Source organism: Anolis sagrei, chromosome 1 (assembly GCF_037176765.1).
Source record: "Anolis sagrei isolate rAnoSag1 chromosome 1, rAnoSag1.mat, whole genome shotgun sequence".
Taxonomy (NCBI): domain Eukaryota; kingdom Metazoa; phylum Chordata; class Lepidosauria; order Squamata; family Dactyloidae; genus Anolis; species Anolis sagrei.
In genome coordinates, this window is record NC_090021.1 from 39,618,952 (window position 1) to 39,642,962 (window position 24,011).

At 38.1% G+C, this 24,011-nt stretch overlaps 1 protein-coding gene across 6 annotated transcripts in view; it reads right to left on the minus strand.

Moving 5' to 3' along the window:
- The window catches only part of TMEM63A (transmembrane protein 63A), a 37,183-nt gene that overhangs the window by 11,891 nt on the left and 1,281 nt on the right, over positions 1 to 24,011 (minus strand). For 4 of the 6 annotated variants that reach the window (XM_060754178.2, XM_060754175.2, XM_060754176.2 and 1 more), the window contains exons 2-16: positions 21,801 to 21,995; positions 20,654 to 20,733; positions 18,225 to 18,288; positions 17,641 to 17,678; positions 14,910 to 15,052; positions 12,701 to 12,752; positions 11,657 to 11,765; positions 10,414 to 10,484; positions 9,526 to 9,606; positions 6,908 to 7,031; positions 4,542 to 4,675; positions 4,069 to 4,206; positions 2,603 to 2,756; positions 1,299 to 1,405; positions 644 to 730 (exon numbers count right to left, since the gene is read on the minus strand). In XM_060754178.2, coding sequence (XP_060610161.2) covers positions 644 to 730; positions 1,299 to 1,405; positions 2,603 to 2,756; positions 4,069 to 4,206; positions 4,542 to 4,675; positions 6,908 to 7,031; positions 9,526 to 9,606; positions 10,414 to 10,484; positions 11,657 to 11,765; positions 12,701 to 12,752; positions 14,910 to 15,052; positions 17,641 to 17,678; positions 18,225 to 18,288; positions 20,654 to 20,733; positions 21,801 to 21,986 — 1,568 coding nt within the window. In that variant the 5' untranslated portion in view covers positions 21,987 to 21,995. Of the gene's footprint in view, positions 1 to 643; positions 731 to 1,298; positions 1,406 to 2,602; positions 2,757 to 4,068; positions 4,207 to 4,541; positions 4,676 to 6,907; positions 7,032 to 9,525; positions 9,607 to 10,413; positions 10,485 to 11,656; positions 11,766 to 12,700; positions 12,753 to 14,250; positions 14,818 to 14,909; positions 15,053 to 17,640; positions 17,679 to 18,224; positions 18,289 to 18,785; positions 18,850 to 20,653; positions 20,734 to 21,800; positions 21,996 to 24,011 lie in introns of those variants that run through there. The other 2 variants (XM_067463932.1, XM_060754179.2) reach the window with 2 other exon arrangements.

A 24,011-nucleotide genomic window follows, 5' to 3' on the forward strand; every position in this document is an offset into this window, starting at 1 on the left:
GAAAGTGAGGTGAAATCTTCTGAACAGGGGCAAAGGCAGCAAAACAAACACCACAGAAGTGTTAACACTTCTGTATGCTATCTAAAGATGGATAGATGATAGATAGATAGATAGATAGATAGATAGATAGATAGATGGCTGGAGATACACTTAAAATGTATGTGTTCTGACTTACATACAAATTCAACTTAAGAACAAACCTGCAGAACCTATCTTGTTATTAACTTGGGGACTGCCTGTATATAGATATACTCATACAGTGCCTGGTAGAGATGTTCATCTTTCTTGTCCATGTTTTCTTACATTAAAATAAGAACAAGATTACATTGATTAGTTGAGTACTTATTCACCCCAGTCAACACCTTCTAGAAACATGAAAGGGATGAACACAGTTATGCAGCCAACCATTGCCAGTTTTAATCTGCTTAAATTTTGCACCATAATAATATTACACTTCCACAGTTATGTTTATCTTGTGTGTATCAAATGGAAACACTTCCAATTAAATCCATTTCGATTCCAAATTGTAATACAATAAAATGTAGAAAAGTCAGAAGGGACTAAAATTTCTGTAAAGCACTCTGTGTATTAAAATCTCTTTTCAACCATAACTAGAACACTAGAGTTCTAAGTCCCCTTTTACCTTGTCAACCCAAGTGAAGGCAGAATTAACACCATGAAGATCAGAAACGTGTAAACTTTATGCATCATTATTCTGTTTTCACCAGATCTATTTTAAAAAAAGAAGAAGTGCATTTTAGTCAAAAATGATCTTTTGTCTTCTTTCCATTTTTCTACTTAAGGTTTTGGAAAAATCCATTCTCAAAATACTAAAAACAAGGAACTGACCAATTAACCAGTCAATTTAAAAATGCTACCAAGTTACAATATAATGCCATAAGCATTTGAAGAGCACTATTACAAAAGGTCCACTAGAAACACACGTGGTACATCTGTGTGTGCTTCTATAAGTCAAATGTACAAACCAAATGGATTAAACAAAAAATGCCACACATTAGACCCCAGCAATCAGAATGCCATAACTTTACAATTTAAAAGAAAATTTTGTTCAATTGAAAAGTAATGTCTCCTAAGGCTTTAGTTCCTGCCTTTGGACATCAGGTTAAAGAAAACTGACTATTAACTATACACTGAATTTAGACAAAAATAAGCTTGTGATTTGCAGTTTACTTTCTATAAAATCTGAACATTACTCTGCTTCTTCTTGCTATTATTGCTTACTTCAAAATAATTTTGAAAACTTTAACCAGTGAAAAATAAAATAAAAACCCTCTTACCTTGTCCAATGTGATTCAAATATTGTTGAGTAATAAACTATAGTTGGTAGTAAAGCTGAAAAGGACCACAGAAGGACTGTTGGGAAGAACTGGCTAACAACAGGATTCTGAGGAAAAGGGGAAAAGAGATGGGAAATGTAGTCTAGTTCTGAAAGTATTTCTGCTGTATTTGGTTTTTAAATAAAACAGCTCAAGGTTGAGTTGTGGAGAGACTGAAATTCTGCTTAAGATTTGTCAAAATGTTTGTATAGTGGATTAATACAGGGTTTCTGAATAGTAACTACCATCACTGAGAAAGATCCTCTAATGCAGTGGTTCTCAACGTGTTGGTTCCCAGGTGTTTTGGCCTACAACTCCCAGAAATCCCAACCAGTTTACCAGCTGTTAGGATTTCTGGGAGTTGAAGGCCAAAACATCTGGGACCCACAGATTGACAACTACTACACTAAAGAAAGGTTAGGCTACTTGATGCCCTTCATATGTATGGGCCTACAGTACCAAGAATCCTCATCCAGATGTACTAGATAATAATAATTACTACTACTACTACTACTACTACTACTACTACTTTATTCTTGTATCCCACTACCATCTCCCCGAAGGGACTCCTGATGGCTTACATGGGGACCATGCCCAATAAAAACAAAATAAAATATAGCACTATTAAAATATATTGTATTTCAATAATTAAAACAAAAACTGAACAACTTCATAAAAACATAAGAACAACAATAACTATCAACCAGTAGCCAAGAACAGTGGACTTGAAATACAGCTATAAAGGTAGGGCGGATAATAAAGTACTACAAGGCCAGACATTGAGTTAGGGCTAGGGAGACCTAGTCAATAGATGAACCAATTAATCAAAGGCACGGTGAAACATCCAAGTTTTCAAGTCTTTACGGAAGGTGGACAGGATGCGCGCTAATCTAATATCCCTAGGGAGAGAGTTCCAGAGCCGGAGGGCCACCACCGAGAAGGCCATCTCCCTCATCCCCACCAACTATGCTTGTGACGGAGATGGAAGAGAGAGTAGGTACAGGTGCTGATACCTGGCAATCTAAAACACCTTGATGCTGTCAAGCTGACTAATTTTTTTCTAATTGGTATATTTATTGTACATGGTTACACAATTTTCAACACATGTATATCTTCCTAGCTCTGCAGACAACTAGGCCAAATATTAAAGGCAAGAAAAACAATTTAAGACAATAATTGCCCAATCTTACTTTATATGATTAAACTTCTGCCATGGCACAGAGAATAATAGATGGTGAAACTCAGATACACAATGCACTACTCACATTGAGATAATGAATAGGTTGGGTTACATTGAACTTGTCCATTGTTGTGATAATGATAGAAGGTGTGGTCAGGAAAAAGAGCACAAGAAAAAGGAGCAAATTGATGAGCAGACACCAAAACCACCACCTTATGCCTCGGACTGAGAGATTACTCCTGTCAACCAAAAACAGACATTAGACTATAAACATTTATATATGGCAATATTGACAGAAGAGCTGTTTTGCTTAACAGGCCTACTACTCTTCCCCTCCCATCAGCAACCCAGCAAACACAGAATCTTGATTAAGAAATGCAGCAAACCAAAATTTATTGAAAAATCGCATTTGGAGCATTAGATTCTTTAGGGGAGGGAATGTTTACCAAGGGAGAAAAAAGAGAGTTTCAATCAGAATTATTATGTTCATTTATACCCCATTTTTTCTCTCCACAAGAAGACTCAAAGCAGCTAGAACTTACAAGTAGAAAAAGTACGCTATGCTTCTAGATATAACTCTCTTAAAGGAGAGAAAAAACATCAGAATTCTCTTCATACAAATACAGGCAGTCCCTGAGTTACAAACATCTGACTTACAATTGGACCCATAGTTAAGAAGAGGGGTGAGACAAAAGGCAGTGAGAGAAATCTACACCTAGGAAGGGATATTCAGTTATGGAAGAGTTATCATGGAGAAAAGATGTCTCCACTGAAGCTTTATCACCAATCCTTGTTTCCACAACAAGCCACATTTTTCAAAATCCAATTATCACAGGGAGAGAAAGTGAGGTGAAATCTTCTGAACAGGGACACAGATAGCAGAGCAAACACCACAGGGGTGTTAACGCTTTCCTATGCTACACAAAGCTAATATATATATTGTTTTGGCTGGAGTTACACTTTAAAAATGTACCTATTCCAACATAAAACAACTTCAACTTAAGAACAACCCTAAAGAATCTTTCTTGTTCTTAACTTGGGGACTACCTGTAGTCTTGTACCATTCTCCATATTTCCTGTTTAGCTGGACTGAATTAAATCTCACAGGCTTAGTGGTAAAGTATCCATCAGTTCACTTGTTGCCCTTTAAAGAAGTCTCTTTTTACACAGTTTTGGATGTAGAAAACATGCACTGTTGGATCACGGTCACAGGATCCCTTAGAAATTGTCACAGCAGCTTATAATTGATTGAAAGTAATTTATACTTTCAGAGGAACCACTAGTGGGATTGGTTTACGACTTCAATAGCAGAGCTGCTCAAAGCTTTAAATTTTTTATAACAAAATGAAGTGTCTCCTCTCTCCATCCTGGACACACTCTACGTCCCAATTACACACTTGTACATTACTTTCTGATAGGTACTGTACATAGAGATAAACACATATGCACTCTGCATGCAAGTAGAAAAATATGTCCTGAAAGTACAACAAACCCAATTTTGTACTTTCATTTCTTTCAGATAGGATGTAAGGAAAAACATCAAAAAATTACCAACAAATATCCTCTGGATAGGTAGCATATGCAACATTCCATCTTGAGATGCAGAGTTCTTTGCTATGAGCTGATGGCTGAGGCTCTCCTGTACATCTGTAGCCTTGACATTTACAGGCATTGAAATCTTTAATAACACTACAGTGAAATAAAACAAATTTAGCTCTTTAAAGGTTTGAAATGCTCAGTATGAACTAAGAAATTTATAAGCCATGACAATCAACCCCAATCATAGCATTCTACGTGTGCTTCAATATTCCTTGTCCAGAGTTGAGCAGTCAAATTGGCTTTCTTGAGGAATAATTGTGTAAGCAAAGAAACAATTCATATTTGGGAAATATAATATTACATTATGCTGCCCATGCAAGATGAAACCACGAACTGCTTTGGCATGTAATCATAGATTTGTATTTCATTCTATCGAAAATAAAAATTATTGGCTGCAATATTGAATTTAAAAAACAAGAACTTACTGTGTTGCCATGGATTTCTCCAGGAATGTTACAAAAGCCATCCCCAATGACTTGTTATAGACGGTCTCTTTCTCTTTCAAATATTCTTCCAGATATTTATTGCTAACCCTTGTGTAGTACTCAATAGCATCCTCCTGTTGGACAGCAGACTGCTATTACAAATCGGTGCTTAGCTGTGCATACAGTTATTTAAACATGTTGAACTATTCTTTTTACAATGTTGGAAAATCTATCACTAAAACTTAATGGAAATGTTCAAAGTCTTAACTGGACAAAAATTTGTTAAATTACAAATAACGGTAGTTTAAAGGGAAAATAAATTTTACCTATATAAAAAAGCCAACAATGTAGTTTAAACACAAAACTATTGGGAGAACTTTTGACTTTTATAATGCTATCAGAAAACAAACAAGAAATAAAACTGGCTTAGGGCTCGCAGTATGTATAATGGAACATAGTTAACCCAAACAGAACAATAGCAGAAACAAGATAGTATTCTAATGACAGAATTGATTCCTACAATTAAAATTAGTCAAAATTGGTGAAATCCCACGGGTTGTATACATCAGCAAAATAATCCAGACACAATTCAGAGAATTTTGCCTCAGAGGTGCCCTGGATTCACCCCATTAGCACCACACTTACTTGCAATATACTACACTAAAATTGTAATCCAGATTGGACTACTGCAATGTGCTCTACGTGGGGCTACCCTTGAAAACGGCTCGTAAATTCCAACTGGTCCAACGGGCAGCAGCCAGGATGTTAACCGGGGCTCCTTACAGAGAGAGGTCAACCCTCCTGTTCAAGGAGCTCCACTGGCTGCCATTTATTTTCCGAGCCCAATTTAAAGTGCAGGTGCTTGCCTACAAAGCCCTGAACGGTTTGGGACCAGCCAGCTGCATGATTGCATCTCCGTCTACGAACCCACGCATTCACTTCAATCATCTGGAGAGGCCCTGCTCGTGATCCTGCCTGCATCGCAAGTGCGTTTGGCGGGGACACGAGACAGGGCCTTTTCTGTGGTGGCCCCCTGACTCTGGAACACCCTCCCCAAAGATCTTAGACAGGCCCCTACATTGGCAGTCTTCAGAAAGAACTTGAAGACCTGGCTGTTCCGATGTGCCTTCCCAGAATAGGAAATCTCCAATACCAAGTCCCATAAGCACTTTATTAGAACTAAGATTGCTGCACACCGCACACTGCACTTGCCCTATAATGCCTTATATACCACCTGTCACATCAGCACTTTTAATCCTGTACCCATTACTCTAGCCCGGCCCAGTTTTATTGTGTCTTAGTGTATTGTTTATTGCTTGTTGTTTATATTGCTTTAATTGTTTTTAATTTGCCTTAGGTTTTGTATTGTTGTATTGTGTGTTGAGGCCTTGGCCTTTGTAAGCCGCATCGAGTCCTTCGGGAGATGCTAGCGGGGTACAAATAAAGTTTAATAATAATAATACTGATAAACACATTTTTGCCCTGCCAAAATTCAGATTGTCATAATTTTTCCCCCTCAGAAGCCATCAACACCGCTGCACAAGCCCTCGTGACTGACATTCCCTCCCTTGCTTATTAGATCTATTTCTGTTGAAGCATATTATGACCTGGGACAGCCCAAATGTGCAACATCTGGCTGAAGGGGGAGAGTAAAAAAGAAAAGGTGAGCAAAGGCCATTTGGTAATTTCATCTTCTCACTGATTTCAACATGAGTGTATTGGGACTCTCATAGCTAAATAATTAAATGGGACATGCCACATTATCACAGGATATCTATGCCCCACACCACTGGAGAAATTACACTGTTTAGCTGGTATCGCACCACTTGACATCCGCAGGGAAGTAGCAGCCAACAATCAAAGGACCAAGGCAGTGACATCTCCGGCCCATCCTCTGTTCAGATATCAGCTAGCATGCCAATGCTTTAAATCAAGAAACAACTTCCTAAGATCTACAGAAATACTCACATGAACACCTCAGCAAGCAAGAGTCCAAAAGTAGCAGGTTAAAACCCAGAACCTCAATCAGTGGCTAAGACCGAATGAGAGACTCCCTCCTGAGCACACAGAAGAGTGGACAACCTGGAAAGTGCTGAACAGGCTGCACTCTGGCACTGCAAGATGCAGACCTAACTTTAAGAAATGGGGCTACAAAGTAGAGTCCACAACATGCGAGTGCGGAGAAGAGCAAGCCACAGGCCACCTACTACAATGCAACCTGAGCCTTGCCACATGCACAATTTCACCTACTTCACCAAATTTCCTGGTGAAGTAGGAATGCCCAGGAACACTCTACTTTGTTAACTGATGTACCGTATACCTGAAATGTTCTACAGTTTTAGCCTAAGCATTCAACAGCCTCTTACCTGTTCACAACCTCTGACTTCACAACAGCAGAACTGGCCACATGGTTTTGTGTGTATGGAAATTCGTTTACCAAATCTCTCAAACATTTGGGTATAGTAATCCACGCTTTTCTCTGCCTGTTTTCTGGGCACAAGCAGAGAGGATTCTTTATAAAACAACACTACAGTCATTGTCTTAAGCGTACCTTATTTTCTTCCCAAGCAAGAATAGACAAAGTAACAAAACAGCCAGACATTTTGAATCAAAGTAATACATGCTGAAATATCTAGTCCCCTGTTTTGCAAATTCAGTTTCTCCAAATGTTTTGGACTTCAGCTCTCATAATTCCTAACAGCTGGTAAACCGGTTGGGATTTCTGGGAGCTGAAATCCAAAACACCTGGAGGAGCAGAGTTTGAGAAATACTGATCTAGTCAATCTACAGGAGCTTGATTTATAAGATTTGCAGATCAGCAAACCGGGATGCTGGATTGCCTTCCTGTTTGAGCAAGAAACCTCATAAAATCCATGTCCATGCTATTTCTTTCACAAAATGGTAATGATCTATTAACTGGTCTTGGGTCTATCTCCACCTAGGCACTAACTTGATTTCCCCTCAACAAAGTCCATACTTAAAATATGAAAGTAACTGATTGTTCCTGAAACTGCCAGTCATGGGAGATTTTTGAGAATATATGACAGTTTTCTGAGGAGAACAGATGACAGTTTCCCTTGCTCGCTGTCTCTGGGATAGGTGCCTTTGGGACACCCAATGCCCAAGGTGTTAATTAGTTAATGGTTAATTAATTATTGGTTTAGAAAATTACTTGAAATGGCTTGTGCAAGTCTGTATCTCACTGGGACCAACTGCAGACACGTCTTGCTTCCAAGATTCCCTGGTGGTCTATGATCAAAAATGGCTCCCTTTACTAAGGCAAAGGGGTGGACAAAATGGTACAAACAAGTAAGGGTTTTCTTAAACTCCACCCTCATAAAGCTAATATAAAAGGCTACTCTAAAACTGTGGGTGAGGAAGCCTGACAAAAGGAACTGGAACTTATACAGTTCCAGCACAGAACTCAAGGAGACATAAATACAGAATTGCCTCATTGCACATTCCTTACAAGTTGTTGTTGCTGTTGTTGTTGCTGCTATTGTTGTTGTTATTATTATTAGCAGCAGCAGCATCAACATCACTGCCATCGTTATCTTTATTTATATAGTATCATCACAGGAAAAAGGTGATTTAAGGAGCTAGGAATATTTAGCCTGAAGAAGAGAAGAGCTGACATGATAAGGTGAAACATATTCTCTGAGACTAGGACACAGAGCAATGGATTCAAACTAGGAGAAAAGAAATGCCACCTAAACATCAAGAAGAACTTCCTAATGGTAAAGAGTTGTTCAACAATTGAATACTAGGAGTGTGGTGGAGTCTGGTCCACTCTTGGAAGTTTTTAAGCTGAGGATGGATGGCCGTCTGACAGGGTTGCTTTGATTGTGTGTTCCTGCATGGCAAAGGTTGGGCTGGATGGACCTTGTGATCTCCAACTCTATGATTCTATACTGTTCGTGGTGCTTTACAAGGAAAAGAACAAGAAAGCAGTTTCCTGTCTTAAGGCATACCATCTAAAGGTGGCAATAATAATAACTGTAGTACCTGATGTGTATATCATCAAGAGAGAAACCCAAGAGAGGCATATGCATGCAACTGCAGTCATTTTGTTCAAGATTTACCATGGCCCAAAGATTAAGAACCAGAATAATCAAAAACTGGGAGAACATCTAAGATCAGGAATGGCAAGTCTTTATAAATGTGCATTTCTCCCTGGAATTAATGTGCTTTGTTATATTTTAAAATAGTTGTCTCAAGACTCAAAAACTATTGGTATATTGTGCTCAGAACCCAAAGAATTAAACTAATGGTCTTGTACTTTAAAAAATTACACCCGCCAACACACATTTTGGTGCATCTTATGTTAACTCTGTGGTTATATTTGACCTGCTGATTCCAAAAATGGCACCGGTTTCCCCACTATAAGCTTTAGTTTTTGAGACACAGAGCATATGTCATCTACTAGTCGCCACCTGCTCACCCATAGAAAACCATGATAACCATATCTAAGAAATTAGAGCTGATATTCTGAATCAGCGCCCCAAAGAACCCTAAGAACAGGTCTAAAAACCAAGACACGAAGAAAACATTTTTGTTTGCTTGGCTGTGTTCTATATAGATATGCAATGAATAAAGTCATTCTATTACAAAAAGTACATTTCATAAATGAATTTAGTCTTCTGTAAAAAAATCACAACACTGCACCAACAAAAGAAAAATAAACTAATTTCTACTCTACTCCAAACATTCTGCAATTGCAGGCTTCATCTCCTCTGTTTACTGTGCTATCTTTTATTACAACAATCAAACATTTATTTATTTACGACATATATATCCCACCCTTCTCACCCCAAAGTGAAATAGTATGTAATGCATGATTCTGCAAGTCGGAAATAATGTCAGTGCTAACAAAGATAGCAAAATCAACTTGGTATTTATAATAATTCTAATACAAGGATTCTTTGTAACATATTTCAGAGCTAATCTAGTGTGAGTTCACCTGACATTATTTATTTAAAAATACCTCTCTTGGTATAGATAGGTGAGTTTGGATACATCATAACATAATTGGACCTCTTGGACAAGACAGGTTGGATATGCTGAACTGCAAAGGAACAAAGTAGATGGGTTATAACAGACTACAATAAGATAAAAGATTATTTATCAAAGTGCATTCCAGCACTGATAACAAAAACAATACAAATAAAAAACACATAAAACTCAAGTCTAAAGAAACAAGACAGATTTATAATTGACATACCTAAGCAAAATTGCTTCCTGAATACAGGACAATATTTATTTATTTATTTATTTCACAGTTTTCTATACCGAGCTTCTCAACCTCATTGAGGGATTCAGCCCGGTTTCCAGCCATAAAAAACATATACACTCATTAAAATATCATATATCACAATTACAAAAACAACTTTAAAAACACTATATATAAAACTACAGTGGTCAGTCGTCCTATTAAGATGGACGACTGACCTATTAATTAAGACAAATCACAGCAGCACATGTCGCAGCACCAGAGTTAGCATAAGCCTGCCTGTACTTGTACACAGACCTTCATGGCTATTCTAATGTTTTCAACTATGTTCTGGAAAGCTCCCTCTGCTTGTCCCCCCCTTACACAAATTCAGTCTTTTACCACAGTTCCTCTCAAACAGGTGCCTCCAGGAGGCAGTTCAGGCAAATTAGGTCTATCTTAAAGTTAAGAATCTAGTGGCCATCCCTCCACTGCTGCATGAACATGTGGGACAAACATGCAATACAAGGCTGGAACAGATTCTGCTGCTAAAATTATAATCTATTTTTGTTAACATACTTAAAAGGGTATGTTATGGTCAAATGAATTTAAAATGAATTTCTTTTCATTAAACAAAAGTTTAGTTATTATTGAAAAACTTACACAAAGTGATTTTCGATTGACGTTGTCTTGGCATTTGGGGGAATACCAGTTATGAACAATGTGCGTTTTACCTACAGAACAACAACAATGAAGTTTCTCAAAGATAGTGAACCAGAGAAAAAACCTTACAGGTATATTACACACACCCAAATGTATATACAGCCTTCCCTCACTTATCGTGGGGGATTATGTTCCAGAACCATCCACAATAAGTGAAAAATTGCAACATAGGGGCGCCCCCTCCCCTCCTTACCCTCTTTACCTTCATCTTCCCCCTCCTTGTCGCCGCCTGGGCCTCTTGCCTCCTCTTGGCGGAGGTGTTGCGGGGCCCAAGCAGTGGCAAGAGGTCCTGGTGGTAACCACGAGGAGAAAGAGGGAGGTAAAGAAGGCGAAGGGGGAGGAAGAGCCACTGCCTCGCCCTGTTTACCTCTCTCCTCCTGGTCACCGCTGGGGCCTCTTGCTGCCAAGTGGTAGCAAGAACCCCCGGCGGTGACCACAAGAGGAAGAGGGAGGTAAACAAGGCGAGGGGGGAGGAAGAGCTGCCCCCTCGCCCTGTTTACCTCCCTCCTCCTGGTCGCCGCTGGGGCATACAGTGTTCCCTCGCTACATATATAAATACATGTATATGTACACGCAAAACAGCGAGTCCACAGTAAGTGAACCGCGAAGTAGCAAGGGACCACTGTATAGTTCAGTCAGCCACACAGTCTAAGGAAATATGAAATATTTAACACATATATGATCACATTTTAAAATATATATATGATAGAAGAAGACAAAAACCAAGGCTACTGTTGTGATGCCTAAATGCAGCCTTGTTTAGATAATGTATTTCCTTAGCTGGCCATTTTAATATTAATTCAAAATCAAGGAGGTTGCTGTAACCCATATGTACAAATTCAGCAGATATCACATAAGTAACTTGTTGACATGTCATCCCTTAACTAACTACAATGTTGGTAGGAAGTATTGCCCCCCTTATAAATATGGCTTCTGACAACACCAGAGACTCACAAGAACAAATCTAGATAAAGACAATGTGTCCTTTCCTCACTTTGAATAGATTACTATTTTTATCTTATTTTTTCATGCTACTTTGCTTCTCATCCCCCAGATCAACAAAACAGATGTGATTTCTAAAAGAGATAGGCTTTCAGAAATTTTCCCTCCTGTTCTGTTTTTGGAATAATCCTATACAGCACACACAACAAACATGAACAATAATGAAAATACAGATACTTACGACGCTTTCGTCTTTGTACTTGACTGCTCTAAGATGATGGTTCATAAAGACAACTGTCAAGATCAGGTAAACAACAGCAAAAATTGTGTGCAGCCAGAGAAGATTGTCACTATTGAACATTAAAAGTCAGCATTAGAAGGTTCAAAATACTACAACTGACATGACTAAACCATAATATTTGCCTAGATGATTATTCAAGGTATGATTGGACAGTAAAACAAAAATATTAATAATGCCAGCTGTTTTACCCTGTTTACAACTTTTAGTGTAACTACACTGGATCCATATATTTTAAGAATGTAAAGATAATTGCCAATCTTAGATCTTAAATAGAATTATAAAGCACATTTAACTTCAGATACTGTTTATGTCTCAGCTTGTGCATCTGGTTAGGTTTTGGAAACTACCATCCTACCTTTAAAACCCCTTCTACACTGCCATATAAAATCCAGATTATCTGCTTTGAGCTGGATTATATGGCAGTGTGGGGTCACATAATACAGCTCAAAGCAGATAATCCAGATTATCTGTTCTAATAATCTGGATTATATAGCAGTGTAGAAAGGACTTCATTCATCCAATTTGACTGAATCCCAAAGTTTTGGGGGAAAATATGAGAACTGGGTGGAGTAGAGGAATTGGCATCTGCTGTGGTCTTTTGTATAGATTACCCTTGACCCAAGCCATTTTCTATATCATTATGCAATATATAAAAGATCCAACATATGTTGAAAATGCAAACAAACTACTGGAACTTTTGACTATTTGTGATGGACTTGTTCTAAAGAATACTGGGGAAAAACCAGAGACATGGAAACTACAGTAGTTTCCAGATTTTCCAGAAAACAAACCATTGTATTTGAGTCTATTACAATGCCAAGGTGTATGTGTGTAAAATGTTGGTATCACATCTTGTTCCTAGATGCCTAACTATCATACTACATGTCAATCTACAATGATAACAGATTATTGTTAAATGATAAATTTAAGGAATACTCATGTGGGAAATACTACACCATATTTTAATGCCTTATGATTACTCACCCTGTTTTCAAATTTGCTATTGTAGTTCTTCCAAAGCTATAAGGGTCTTTATCTGACAAACAGAATGGAATAATATGTGCACTATTAGTTTGTTTCTTGCAGAGAGAAAAAATACAGTACTTCCACAAAAATAGTTCAAATTCATTTAAGTGAATGCAGCTTTTTAGCATAATTATGCTACAATTATCAGCAAATGAACACAGCTATCAAGTTATATACTACATGATGCAGTTTGGGACAAATTCATAGCTAGTGTATGTAGTAAAGAACATCCAGCCATACAGTAAACACAATCCACTCCTGATGAAATCCTCAAATGTTCCAGCTGCTACCATATGTGCCTTGGGTTAAGTAACCAGCAATCTCCTGGCAAGCAACACTAGTGTGTATATACTAGACACAGGTTGAGTTGAAAGGCTCATACAGTTAGGTTGAGGAAGGAAAGAGGGAATTATGTAGCTCCTACTAGAAGTTATATGGTGCCTCTAAACTGTAGAATTAATGCCGTCTAATACCACTCGAACTGCCATGTGTAGCCAACTCCCATTTTTTCTGCTCATCCGTTCTTGGAAGACACAAGAATGTTAAAATCTATACCACCAAACTCTCTCTTCCATACCAGATGAGAAGGGTTGTCTTACATGTAAATGTATCCCACTGCCATATTTTTTTCATTCACAGGAAAGAAGTGGAGGGGGGGAAGGAGTCATGGGTTTTCCATAGGCTAGTAACAGCCATGCAACACTGCTGAGGCAAATACTTCCTGCTCTATTCTTCCCTTCAAAAACATTAATAAAACAGAAGGAGTAGGTCACTATTACTCCTCGTGAGGGAGGACATCTTTGCTTCCTGTGATTAGTGGATTGTTACACCCTTTCTGTACGAAGATATGAATGTCGTTTCTTGTGTGCCTTCAAATATTTTGTGACTTAGGGCAATCCTAAAATGAACCTATCTGCAATATTTGTTCAGGGGAATTTGTAACTGACTTCCTCTGAATGTGACTTGCCCAAAGTCACTGAGTAGGTTTCCACAGCTGAGTGCAGACTTGGACCCTTGTTTCCTGAAGTCCTAAATCAACACTCACACCATTCTTTTTTATAAGAATCGTAGTCCTGCTATTACAGCAAGAAGCCATGTGAATTCACTTGCTTTCATGTATGACATGTGCACTCCTATAGTCAATACTTTGTTGTTTGTTATGTTACTTAGGTCAACTCCCATTTATAGCAGCTTTGTCCTACGATTTTCTAGGTAAGAGTTATTCAGAGCAGCCTAACTCTAAGGATGAGAATGTGTGACTTGCCCAAGGTCACAGGTTTCCATGGCTGACCAGAAATTCAAGCCCTAGGCTCCAAGAATCCTATTATACCATACCATACAAGCTCATACAAGTATCAGTTACAATAATCCACAAACTTCACAACTCTTACAGCATGCCGGTATCTGAAAGCCAAAATTTAAAGAGAGTTTTGAAGTTCCTTTCAAACCCTTTTGTTTATGAGAGGAGATACCGACAATAAAATTGCCTTTAAATTTTACTGTCTTACCTATAACTCCCATCAGCTCAAGCATTGCATGAAAAAGAAACATACATTTTGAGTATATATTCATTGGAACTGTAGATGATATTGTGCATTGAGGTACAGATTACATGCGTGGCCCTTTTGTCAACTTGCCAACCTTAATGCTAATCTGTTCAATGTGTTACTATGAATTCATGAATTCAAAGAAATAAAAAGCTCTCAGATTAGAGGTTGTTGACGTTTTGTATCACCCCATGATACAAACTGCTAAACTCAGTTCAGTCCTTATTGTACATGAAGACTATTGAAATTTATGTAACTTTGATTGCCAGCACAGAGAACAGATTCTTTCTCTTAAGCAAGTCATTACTCTGAAGTAAATACTTCAGATCATGCTAATTAAAGTGCATGATGGTGATTTAATATACACAGTGCAGATGCACGCATATCAATACACATGCATGTATGCTGATATGCCACTTGCATAGTGAGGTAAAGCAAAGTGCCACTCAAATCCTGAAATACTAATATTTTGCTTAAACCACTTTTTTCAATTTGATCACTGGAACTACAGTTATAGTTATATTTAGATAAGCTCTCCTAAATCCAAAATGAGTCAGTAAGACCTGATCTCAGGATGTTGAAGACAATAGAGAAATTCATCTGGTACAAAGGGTTCTTACCAAGTAAGTTGCCCGATAAATTTACAGGAAGTATAATGCACAAAGACAACATGCTGACAACAATCAACAGGCAGATGAGATGGCGCTGAAAGGCGAGATAGGTAATGGCATCATTCCCACATTTTTCATGAATTTCTTCTTCACTGCGCCACAAATAAACAAACAGATTAGTCACCTGACATCTACATGACAAACTTTTTGAAGAGATATTTAGATAAGGGGTTTGTGGTAGACTGTTCAATAGGGTGGCATCATAAAAGCTTTCAAGGACATATCCCAATGATCAACCTGCAACAAATGCACTAATTACCAATTGATTTCAAAGGGCTGTATGATATTTTTTTATTTAGTACACTTGTATACCGCTAATATCTCAGCCTGTGCGGCGAGTCATTGCGGTTTTTAAGGCATTAAATGTCTTAGCCCTCAGGATAACGTAGCTGTCACCCTAGCACACCTGACTAGCATAGCCAATGTTGAGGCATGCTGGGAGCTGCAGTCTAACAACAAATGGAGAGTCACGTGGTTCCCAACTCTTGCCCTAAAAAGTGGCTCCTTTGCATCCTATTTTAGCAGGACAAGACTAGCTTGATTGTGTGCATTCAGTTCATCCCTCCCATAGTTTTTTTTTTTTTTTTTGAGTCATTAGAGTTAATTTTAATCTGGCTTTTGATATATGTGGCATTTAATGATTTTATGGTTTGCTTTTATATTTGGTTCTAATAGCTGGGTCAACCCTGAACATTGTTCTTTGTAGGGTTTTTTTTTTTAAGAAATTATATTTTTGAACCATTGTTAATTGAACTCAGTTATGCCTTTTAGAGTTTAGAAATAATGTGTTGGTTAACCATGACATACTTCTGTACCTCTGGTAATCCCTTAATGCTTCAATCAATGAGTTTACTAACTTCACAAATCAATAATGTCAATGATCAGTTTCTTTTCTACTATTTAATATTATCAAAATGTTTCCTAAACCAAATGCTCCAAACTTTGCCCCAGACACAGCCAATATTAGTGCTTTTAATGAAAGAGAACAGGATGCAGAGCAGCCAAGTTATAAAAAATGCAAATACATGCAGAAAGGAAGACTGGAAGTCCAACCATCACCTGACTTTGGTTCAGAAATATAACCATTTGCCCTCCATTATTCTAGAAAAAAATCAAAGACTTTTAAAAACATTGTAATGTTTTATATAGTTCTTACAACCACAACAAAAAGCACATGCCCAGCTGTTCTTCTGAATAAAATTACCTAACTATACACAGTGTTTAGAATATATATGGGTTATTATAAAATTGGTTATATTAAATTTTATAATCAGGTAACAAGACAATTGTCCTTCCTTCCTACAGAGTAGTATTTATTTATTTATCTTATTTATGCCCCGCCTTTCTCACGCAGGGAGCTTTGAAATGGTTGAACAGAAGCTCTCTGAAGTTTTAGGTGCTCTTACTGCCTATTACAGGGGAAACCATCAGATTCCTAATCCATCTAAAACGCAGGTGTGTGCTTTTCATCTTAAGAACAGATAAGCATCTCGAGCTCTGAGGATTACCTGAGAAGGAATCCCACTGGGGCACTGCAGCACACCAAAATACCTAGGAGTTACTCTGGACCATGCTCTGACTTACAAGAAGCACTGACTGCCTATCAAACAAAAAGTGGGTGCTAGAAAAAGTATCATACAAAAGCTGACTAGCACAACCTGGGGATCACAACCAGATACAGTGAAGACATCTGCCCTTGGACATTGTTACTCTGCTGCTGAAAACTCTGCTTCTGAAAATGCACGCCCAATGTGGAATACATCTCACCACATTAAAATAGTGAATGTGGCTCCTAATGAGACATGCCGCATTATCACAGGATGTCTACGCCCTACACTGCTGGAGAAATTATACTGTTTAGCTGGTATTGCACCATCGGATATCTGTTGGGAAGTAGCAGCCAGTAATGAAAGGGCCTAGGTATTGACATCTCCTCTGTTCAGATATCAGCCAGCATGCAAATGTCTTAAATCAAGAAATAGCTTTCTAAGATTTACAGGAATACTCACAGGAACACCTCAACAAGTGAGAGTCCAAAAGTGACAGGTTAAAACCCACAACCTCAATCAGTGGCTGATATCGGATGAGAAACTCCCTCCTAGGCACACAGAATGGGTGACTTGGAAGACACTAAACAGACTGCGCTCTGGTAAGAGCTAATCTTAAGAAATTGGCTACAAAGTGGTGTCCACAACATGCAAAAGTGGAGAAGAGCAAACCTCAGACCACCTACTACAATGCAGCCTGAGCCGTGCCACTTGCACAATGGAGGACCTTCTTACAGCAACACCTGAAGCACTCAAAGTGGTCAGCTTCTAGTCAAAGGAAATTCAGTATAATGCCAAGTTTTTAACTTTTTTTTCAAATGCATTATAACTGTATTCTCAATTCATTCCTGACACAATAAAAATGTTTGTATTTGATTTGTTTAAGTTGTCTTTAGATTGTGTGGCTGTTAGTCATCTTGAAAGGCAGGATATAAAATAAAGTTAATAATACTAATTTGTTTAATTATAAGATTTATCTCTCACTTTATAACTACCAATCTTTGAGGTAGTATATGAAACATAGTAAGATAACACAGAGCAATGGTTAATGCTTATAATGCTTATAAAATGTTTAACGTTTATAATTCCTAATGGATACTACTACTCATATCGCAACTTCTCTGCATACTTACTGCATTCGAAAAGCAGATGCCATCCAAGAACAAAAACCCTGCAAAAAATGATAGTATTTTGTGATCACAAAGCATTTCAGGAAAAGAACTACTGGTAGTAGAGTTCCACTTGCAAAATGAGGCATCTCTGCTTCCTTGTTCCTGTTGCAACTGCATACATTCCCTGAAAATCTGATCCTGAATGTTGGAAGACTGGCTGAGGGGGCAGGGAAAGCATAACAGACAGCTATAAACAGGGTCAGAACTGACAAAATGTCAGACAGCACTCTCCACATAAGCAGAAAAACCTCCTTTTCCTGAAAAGGGCTCTGACACTTCCCTTTCAAAGAGCATAACAATATAATCATTCAAAGTATATACTGATACTATATTTTCCCAGATATACTTCAAAAAACTTTCTCTTTAATATTAAGTGTTGGGGCGGGGTGGGGGGGGTCATAATCATCTTTGCTACTGAAGCATGGAAAATGGGTAACAGAAATCCTTTATGAGCATATTCCTGAGAATGTTAGTGCATCAAATTGTGAAACTGCCTTACACAGAAGAACTAATATGTGACAGGCTTCACATAAAATGGTACTGACCTCATCAGGATCCAGTTCATCAGGAATTGAGGAGGATACTGATAATCTATGAAATTTGGCTTCACTACAAGACAGAACGGAAAGAAACATGATAAGAACCCTATACTAAAAGCAATTGCTAAAGCTAATATCACTTAAGTAATTAAAAATGTTAAAGTCGACACTTTTTAAAAAAAATAAGGAATGAGCTGTGGAGGGTAATGCTGCCCTATGAAGTAGATACAAATGTAGCTAATAAAAATGTCTTAGGACTAAGGAAGGGAAGGAAAGAGCGAGGTAGGAAGAAGGTGTATTACAGTATAAGCAAAATGTGAATAAGGTAAGAGATAAGCTTGGTGTAATGGTTTGAGCATTGAAGTATTACTCTGGAGACCAGGGTTCAGGTCCCTACTCAGCCATGAAAACCCATTGGGTGACTTTGCGTGAGTTGCTCTGGGTGAGCTCCAGAAAATCCTGCCTTAGGGTCGCCACTAATTGGAAACGATTTAAAGCCACAATAAAAACATTGTAAAAGACTCATTTTGAAGAAATTGTTCAGTTATACACACAAGATCATCTTACACTTTGCTTTTAAGGGGCCAAAGCAGTCTTTTCTAGAATCCATCTCATGATTATAAGGATCCAGGTCTTTCTGTCCAACAGTTACGAGGCAGAGCTTATTCTATATTTTCTCTTCTTGCTGCACAAAAAATGAGCACATTGACCACCCTGAACTTTTGTGACTAGAAGAAAACAGGAATAAGACAAGAAAAAGGAGAAACACAAAAGCAAGAAGGAAAAATAATTAAGAAGTAAAGTAGAAGAGGGAGGCTGGAAAAATGACAAAAGATGAGAGCAAGTAAAAACAAAGTGCTTGAAATAAATAGGGAGAAAAGGGGATGCTTCCCTTTAAAAATACTATTTGCAAAGATTGCTTCTCCATCTATGTTATGATATAGAATTACTTTCCCCTCCAAAAGGATAATCAAGAGGCTGAGCACCTCGTCTAAAGTCTACTGATTGCCTTCAATTTGTTCCCTGTGACAAAACAGTTGTTGCTTCTGCAAAAGGTATGCTCAAAACCATGTTTAAGGCTTATAGCAGCATTTCTCAACCTGGGAGTCGGGACCCCTTGAGGGGTGAGGTCACAAGGGGGTTTCAGAGGGATCACCAAAGACCATCAGCAAACATGTATTTCTGTTGGTCTTAGGAAACTCTTTGGCAGCCACTCTGAATCCCCTAAGGAGTGAGAAGGATGGGGTATATGGTAAATAAATAAATAGACTTGCTTTTGTAAAGACAATGGAGTTTTTGCATCTTCTATCTCTATTTATATAATCTATCTGCTTTCTATACTAGTCGAGTAGCCTTTATCCAAACTGCTTCGTACCAGAAGTGTTTTGAATTTCAGATTGTTTTGGATTTTGAAATATCTGTATTTCCATATATGTACATAATGAGGTTTCTAGGAGATGGGAACTAAGTGAAAACACGATGTTGATTTATGTTTCATACATACCTTATACATATAGTCTGAAAATAGTTTTACAGACAATTTTAATAATTCTGTGCATGGAATAAAGTTTGTGTACGCTAAACCATCATAAAGGTTTCATTATGTCAGCCACTTATGTGGCCAATTCCAAATTTTGAAGTATTTTGTAATTCAGGGTGAGGGATGCTCAACATGTATTGGTCATCAGTCAATATCAGTGTATACAGTTGGCTGTTGGGTTGCTAGAACAGCATGTTCTGAATGAAGAAACTGCTGTCCTTGAAAAATCCAGTCAGTCACTCTCCAGTATCATTTCTTGATCCCAGGCCAATTTCCCAACAGTCAGATTCTGCTGTGTTTCCTTTTTTATATTCAAATAGTCTGTGATTAACAAGTTCTGTTTTGACATGTGATCAAAACAGCAATATTGGTGGGTTCTCCCTAAAGTCTTACTCTTATGACTTGGACAGACATAGTTTTATAGTCAGTCCTCCACATTTAGAGGTTTGATTTTTGTGGATTTGATTATTCTCCTGAGAATGAGAGAGTATTGTTTGAAAAGTTATGCAGTGGGTTTCCATGGTGGGGGAGGGTTTGAACCCTGATCCCTCAGAGACCTAACAACACTCAAACCACTACATCACACTCACTACTGCCAAGGTTTAAAGAGCTCATTTGTTAAGTTACTGGGAAAACCCCGTAAAATATGTGCAACAACTCAAGAGTGTTAATGTGGTTACTTTGCCTGAAACTCTTCCCATTTACTGATTTTCATCGGAGAAATATAAGACATGATGTTAAATGCATAACTGCAAATAAGTGTTTCCTAAAAATAAATTAAAAGCATAAAAGGATTTTCATATGGGTCAGCATATGGGGAGGAGAGCTTTAACCCTTTGTTTTTGGTTTGGTTTTGTTTTTTATGCCAGCTTTACTAAGTTTAATATATTTTTACCTGTCTTCTTCTGATACCAGTGCAATGCGACCATAATCCCAGAATCTTTTTCTTATAAAGGAAAATATCAACATTAACACCTAGGAATGAAAACAAACATATATTTATTATTATTATTTGAAACACAACAAGATGAGTCCACAGCAGACACTCTGCTAGCTTTTGAATTGGATCACACATCAGACACTTCCCAAGTGTCTAGGACTGTGTGATGTATCGGCGAATAATGCGTACAGATCCCAGTAAGGTAGCCTTCTGCAGCTGGAAGATGGTAATTTTGTCAGCGTCAATTGTGTTTAAGTGCAGGCCAAGGGCTTTAGGCACTGCACCCAGTGTGCCGATCACCACTGGGACCACCTTTACTAGTTTGTGCCAGAGTATTTGCAGTTTGATTTTTAAATCCTCATATCGTGTCAGCTTTTCCAGTTGTTTCTCTGCAATCTTGCTGTCACCTGGGATTGCGACATTATTATTATTATTTTATGTTAAACTAGTTTAAGACCAGCCAGTGTCAAATGAAATATCCAGAACCAAATTTATGCTTGCCATTATGAACTTTTATACTGCTTTGATACAACTTGTGCTCCAAAGAAAGAAAAACTTGGATGATACTACAATTGTTTTCCAAGAAAAAAACCCTTCAAACAAATGGATGTTGCCCTTACTTCTAATGCTCACAGCTTTAAGACAATTAAAAGGAACTGTATTGCATCCGTGCTGCATGTACTTCTTGCTATCCAAAGACTGCAGAATGGTTTATTGCTGTTATGGTGATAAGGAAAATCGATCATAGCATTTTGTTTTTGTTTTTTGCAACATTTGCTCAGAGGTTAATTGCCAAATGCATCCTTCTGAGATTGAGACTGTGACTTTGCTAAAATGGTTTCTCATTACAAAGCAGAGATTCAAACCCTGATATCACAGTCATAATCCAATACTCAAATTACCACTCCACACAGTACAGAATTTTTATACCATGTTATATATCATGGTCACAACCTTCTAGTTGCCTCAGCATACCTTTTCTGAAAGGAATGCTGTTTGATCTCCTCCCCACAAAAGCTCTATCTTTTGTACGTTGAACTAGAGAATTCTCGAAGGGATAAACATTTGTCCAACAATTACAGTGTTTACAAAAGGAGCATACCAAAAAGCAGGTTACATCAAGCAGCAGAACAGTAGGGACTCCACCGAAGGTTACACCTTGAAGCACAGTACTTCCTTGTGCAGTGCTGTAGCAGTAGGTACCATTTGGATAGTCAAGGTCTCTAGTTTTATTCAAGAAGTAAACCATGCGCGAATGTCCAGCATCCAGAGACACAACTGGAATCATGCTGCCTCACTTAGAAAAGGAAATATCACAAAGCAGTTACATTGGGAATGAAAATGTGTCATTCATTCAACTAAAATAAGACAAGAAAATCAAGGGGACAACATTTCAAACAAAAGCAATATTATTTCACTATAATCATTATTTAAGAGGTCTGGATCAAAATTCAATATGAAGTTATTGTTACTTGAATACACTTATAATCATTTCCTGGTGTGTCTCCTTCTATATTAGTGATTCCAAACTAAAAGTATACAATAACCATGCCATGTTATAAGGTTTTATCAAATCCTACCCTATAGACTCTAATCCAAGATAGTGGCAGTTCCTATGGTAAAAACAAAGCAAGCTGATTGGTGGTCTGTTTAGGATAGTGATTTCCAAATGCTATCAGGATACAACTTCAATAGTCCTATGCTAATTATGTTGTTTAGTGCTTCTGGAAGCTGAAATCCAACAATATCTTCTGGGAACTAAATTTGGGAGCCATTATTTTAGAAGAGGAAATTTCCCACACTGTGGACATAACTACAACAACTTTTCAATCAACAGAAATTCTGTCCTTCACATATTCTTGCTATAAGGAGTGAACCAGAAAGCCACATTTCATTATCACATTTGCTGCAGTGCCTCTGTGCCTTCAAATCATTTCTGAACTATGGCGACCTTTATTGTTACTCTAATTGGTATTGTTCCATTATCTGGACGGAGGCCAAAAGGGGCTCTAGACAGAAAATGATAGTCTATTTTATGAGGGGGTTGAAGGAATTAAATAATTTCCCCCTGTTTTCCTTTTATGCTCCCCACCCATGTCACCCACCATGGAAAAAACCTTTGTTTATAAAATAGGAAGTAGGGAAGGGGAATAATAAGTGAAAACAGGAAAAATGGTTTTCCTCCTTCAGTCCCCCCTGCAATAAAATGGACTATCCTTCTCTGTCTAGCACCTTTTGGCCTCCACCTGGATAACAGAATACCTTATATTTTTATACCCCACCTTTGTCTCTTGATTGAGACCCAAAGGAGCTCATACCATTAAAAACAATGTGATTCAAAACATACAACATATAAATATTAAAATACAATCAAACCTATCACTGGGACTTCACGGCAAGATTGGTTGAAAAGGAGTTTGTCATTGCCTTTCTTTTAAGGTTATAAAGGCCTGACTTGCCCAAGTCCCCCAGTGGGTTTCATGGCTGCAGCTCCCAAAAATAGGAAATGCGGCATAAAATAATAGGCTTCCACTTCTGAAATTCCATTTGCCTTCAAATGCCATTTCTGGAAATGCTAAGCCCTGCAGAGGGCAGAGGAGAGCCAGATGCATCACGAGTTGCGACCAGTTGCAAATAGGGTGTGTAATTATCAGTTTTGCTCAATTTGTCATAAAGGAAAGGCAGAAATAAGGCACCCTGCGTCCTTAGAAATGACATCTCACAACCCTAAATTGTCCTAATGGGTTCTGCCCACCTTGAAAAAAAGCTCAGAAGAAAAAACCAGGGAGCAAGATTTAAACAGAACAGCAGGCGTGGGGTTTCTCCCACCATATGGGACAGCAGAGCAAAATGTGGGTTGTCATTTCCTTTAAAAGAGCCACAAAGCATGGCAAAATTAAACAGACTGCTTTTCTCCCCCATCATTGCACTTTCGTAGCAGGGAAGCTGTTGAATTTCTGCCATTACAGCAAATGAGGCTACTGTAGAAATAATGCAGTTTGACACCACTTTATCTGCTATGGCTTAACGCTATGAAATCCTAGGTTGAGTAGTTTGGTGAAGCATCAGATGGCTAAGGGGTGCATCTACACTATGCATGGGCAAACTTCAGCTCTCGAGGTGTTTTGAACTTCAACTGCCACAATTCCTAACAGCTGGTAAGATGGCTGGGATTTCTGGGAGTTGACATCCAAAACACCTGGAGGACCAAAGGTTGGGAATCACTTATCTATGCTGTACAATTCATGCATCTTGACGCCACTTCAACTGCTGTTGCTTACTACTATGGTAGTAGTTCCCAACTTTGGTCCTC